Source organism: Leptodactylus fuscus, chromosome 1 (assembly GCF_031893055.1).
Source record: "Leptodactylus fuscus isolate aLepFus1 chromosome 1, aLepFus1.hap2, whole genome shotgun sequence".
Classification (NCBI taxonomy): Eukaryota; Metazoa; Chordata; class Amphibia; order Anura; family Leptodactylidae; genus Leptodactylus; species Leptodactylus fuscus.
Genome location: NC_134265.1, coordinates 128,901,194 through 128,904,812, shown reverse-complemented (window position 1 = coordinate 128,904,812; position 3,619 = coordinate 128,901,194). Strand labels below are relative to the sequence as shown.

Below are 3,619 nucleotides of genomic sequence, written 5' to 3'. Positions count from 1 at the left end.
ACCATCTTTTTTTTCAACAAAGAAAAACCCCGCCCCCACAGGAGAAACTGAAGGTAGGATATGTCCTTTAGATAGGCTCTCTTTAATGTATTGGCGCATGGACTCGCGCTCTGGAGCTGAAAGGTTAAAAATGCGACCTTTGGGTAGTTTAGCTCCAGGAACCAAATCAATTGCGCAGTCATAAGGTCGATGTGGAGGCAAGGCCTCCGCATTGAGCTCGTCAAAGACGTCTTTGAACTCAGTAATAAATTCCAGAATTTTGATATCGTTTTTGATAGTACAAACAGTATTAAGATGAGGAGTACAGGAATCTCCCCATCTAACCAACTCCGAAGTTCCCCAATCAAACACTGGATTATGTACACGCAACCAGGGTAAACCAAGAATAACGTCTGCAGCAAGTTTTTTCATAACAAAAAATGACACTTTTTCAACATGCAAACTGCCGACAAAAAACTGCACCTCAGCAGTACGGGCTAAGATTTTCCCTTCAGACAAAGGGGTTAGATCTGCTCCAGATACCTGAAATGGGTATTTCAAGGGAATTAATTCAATTCCTAGAGCTTGTGCCACAACTTCATGGATGACGTTCATGGCGGCACCTGAATCCACCATCGCCTGACATGCAAAAGTTTTATTACCATTAACAAGAATAGCAGGGAGTAAACATTTCTCAATATTATTAGGAGGTACCTGTGTGCCTGAGTGACCCTCCTGGAAATCACTCAGGCATTGGCGTTTTCCCGGCGGTGGTTTAGGTCTGGTTGGACAGTTTCTCAGGATATGTCCAGGTTTGCCACAATACAGACACAGAGCGTTTTCTAGGTGATACTTTCTCCTGGAGGCGGTTGTGGACCCCAATATCATCGGTTCTTCTTCAGGTATAGGATTAGAGGTAGGGACAGCAGAAGGAGGTGTAGGTTCCGATAGGACAGACCAGGATTTAGCTGAGGACCCAGGTTTGCTTAATTTCTCTCTACGCCTTTCCCTAAGCCTCCTATCAATAGAAATAGCCAAGGACATAAAGTCTCCTAGATTTTCAGGGACTGGATGATTTACTAGAGCATCTTTTACAGAATCAGATAAGCCTTGTCTAAAAAGGGTTAACAAAGGTCTGTCTGTCCACCCTGACTGAGAGCTCCAATGACGAAACTCCGTACAATAGTCCTCGGCAGTTCTAACTCCCTGCTGAATAGACAACAGATGGGACTCGGCCAAGGCAACTCTATTAGGGTCATCATAAATCTGACCTAATGTTTGAAAAAACTTATTTAACGGATTCCATCCTGTCTAGGGTAAGGGCCAGCCATTATGTAAGGATTGGAGTCAGGGTTAGGCAGTGCAAAGTGACACAGCTGGGAAAGCAACACTGTGCAACTAATGACAAAAGGGGTCGCAGGCCCTGCAGCTATAACTATGCTGTAATATCTGAGATGAGGCAGACCAATGCACTTCCTAATTGAAGTGCGCCTACCACAGCTCCTAACCTTCTATCCGGCGGCTAGGATAAGGGGAGAGGAGGCCCTGAAAGTCCTAGGGACTGGAGTCACGGGGTCACACCTAAACAGAAAGCACAGTGTAAATGCAACGCAAAACAAAAGACTAAACAGCATGGAACCAGGGAGGACCACAAGTCCCAGCAAGACACAGAAGAGAAGGCAAGGTCAGACGAGCAAGAGGTCAAGCCAGGAGATATAATAAGTGGTACCAAATCAAAAGACAAGGGATAGTCAAAAATACAAGCCGGGTCTAAAAACCAAGAAACATATGGAATACAAACAGACAGGGAATCAGACTGAGCAGGGGGACCAGGAAACACAAAGTGAATGGCTGGCAAGGATCCATGCCTGGGTGGGGTTTAAATAGCAGCAGAGAACACACCTGATGGCTAACGGCATGGAGACTGAAAGCAAGGAAAAGATTAACCCTTAATGACCTAAGCACACCCAATAGAACTCCTAACACGTCTCCCAGGGAGACGCCGCGCAGCAAGGAGACCGCGGCGACTCCGTATCCTGACATGTGCATAAGATGTTGAATTTATTTTTCTCCAAATGAAGCAGTTGGTGCACTTGGGGTAGGCCTTCAGTCTTGGGAGCACTGCTATTGACTTTCAAATAAGATGGGTGATGTCATGATTAACACTGACTGCACGGAGTAGCGCAGGTAGCAGATGGTAGAGGTTTGAGTGACAGACAAGAGCAGCGCTCCAGGAAGCTGACGCCTTGTTCCCAGTGCACCAAATGCCTTAGTTTCACAGTATTTTTTCAGGATGAATTGTGTAATCTCATAGTACAGCTTCTACTGTTTATCTGGAATAGTCACCATGGAAAAATCCCTATACATTTGTACGTTTTCCCATATTTTAAAATTGTGCATAAATTAATACATAGAAAACTTTAAAAATACTTTATTGTTGGCACAGTAGAAATGTCAGTAACAAATATTTATAACCTTCTTTTCTTTAATAACCATACAAGAGCTTCTTTAACTTCCTTATTACGTAAGCTGTAGATAAATGGGTTGACCAGAGGCGTGAACACCGCATAGAACAATGCCATGACTTTGTTTAGAGATCCTTGACTAGCGGTGGGTTTAATGTACATGGCAAACATTGTGGAATAGAAAGTTGTAACCACTATAAGGTGCGATGCGCAGGTCGAAGCTGCTTTCTGCTTTCCTGTAGCAGATCGGATTTTTAGAATTGTCTGAAGAATATATCCATAAGACATCATGGTAAGTAAGACTGAGCTGAGGATGACCGAGGACGCACAGATTATAACTGTCAATTCCTTGAAGTAAGGGTCAGAACAAGATAGTTTCAGTAAAGGGGCGGCTTCACAGAAGAAATGGTCAATGACATTAGCTTTGCAAAAATGTAACTGAGATATTTTAATAATTGGAAATGAAGTCGTCAGAAAGCCAAGGATCCAGGATGTGACTGCGAGAATAAAGCAGATCCTATGACTCATGATGCTTGTGTAACGCAAAGGGTAACACACTGCCAAAAATCGATCAAATGACATTACAGCAAGTAGTATGGTTTCTGTGGCGCCAAGGAAAGTAAAAAAGAAAAGTTGGGTCATGCAGCCCGAAAATGAAATACTTTTTCTCTTTCTTGGAATGTCCACTATAATCTTAGGAACCGTTACTGAAATGTAACCTAGTTCCAAAAACGATAAATTTCCAAGTAAGAAATACATGGGTTTATGGAGTTTTTGACTTAACCGAATTATGATGATGAGAGATATATTTACAGTAAGAGTAGTCATGTACATTATCAAGAAAAACACATACAAAAATTTCTGATATTCATTAATACTGGAGAATCCCAGAATGATAAATTCCTTGACATTAGTCTGGTTTGTCATTGTAAGATTACTTACTATTAAAGCGGAATTTTCCTGAACATTAAAACCATACAGGAGAAATCTCAATGCATCTTCATGACCAATATATCAAATAGTATTTAGGTTTAATTGCTTAAAACATTTCAATGGGTTACATGAACTTGATAAGAATTTAGTATTAACATTTTCCTACATATAATACTATTTATGTTTTCAGGCTTTCCATGAAGCTTTATTTAACTTAGCTCTAGTTCATTTCGAATTTCAGA

General features: G+C 41.6%; 1 protein-coding gene across 1 annotated transcript; it reads right to left on the bottom strand.

Annotated features, from left to right (window-relative positions):
• Window positions 1-2,447: 2,447 nt before the first annotated feature.
• Window positions 2,448-3,371, bottom strand: LOC142203110 (olfactory receptor 8H1-like). Its single transcript, XM_075273640.1, has one exon. It carries the CDS (start codon window positions 3,369-3,371, stop codon window positions 2,448-2,450), a length of 924 nt encoding a protein of 307 aa, XP_075129741.1.
• Window positions 3,372-3,619: the final 248 nt, after the last annotated feature.

What these genes read in the sequence shown, in the direction of transcription:
- LOC142203110 (XM_075273640.1), bottom strand. Translation starts at nt 3,371, where the DNA reads ATGACAAACCAGACTAATGTCAAGGAATTTATCATTCTGGGATTCTCC.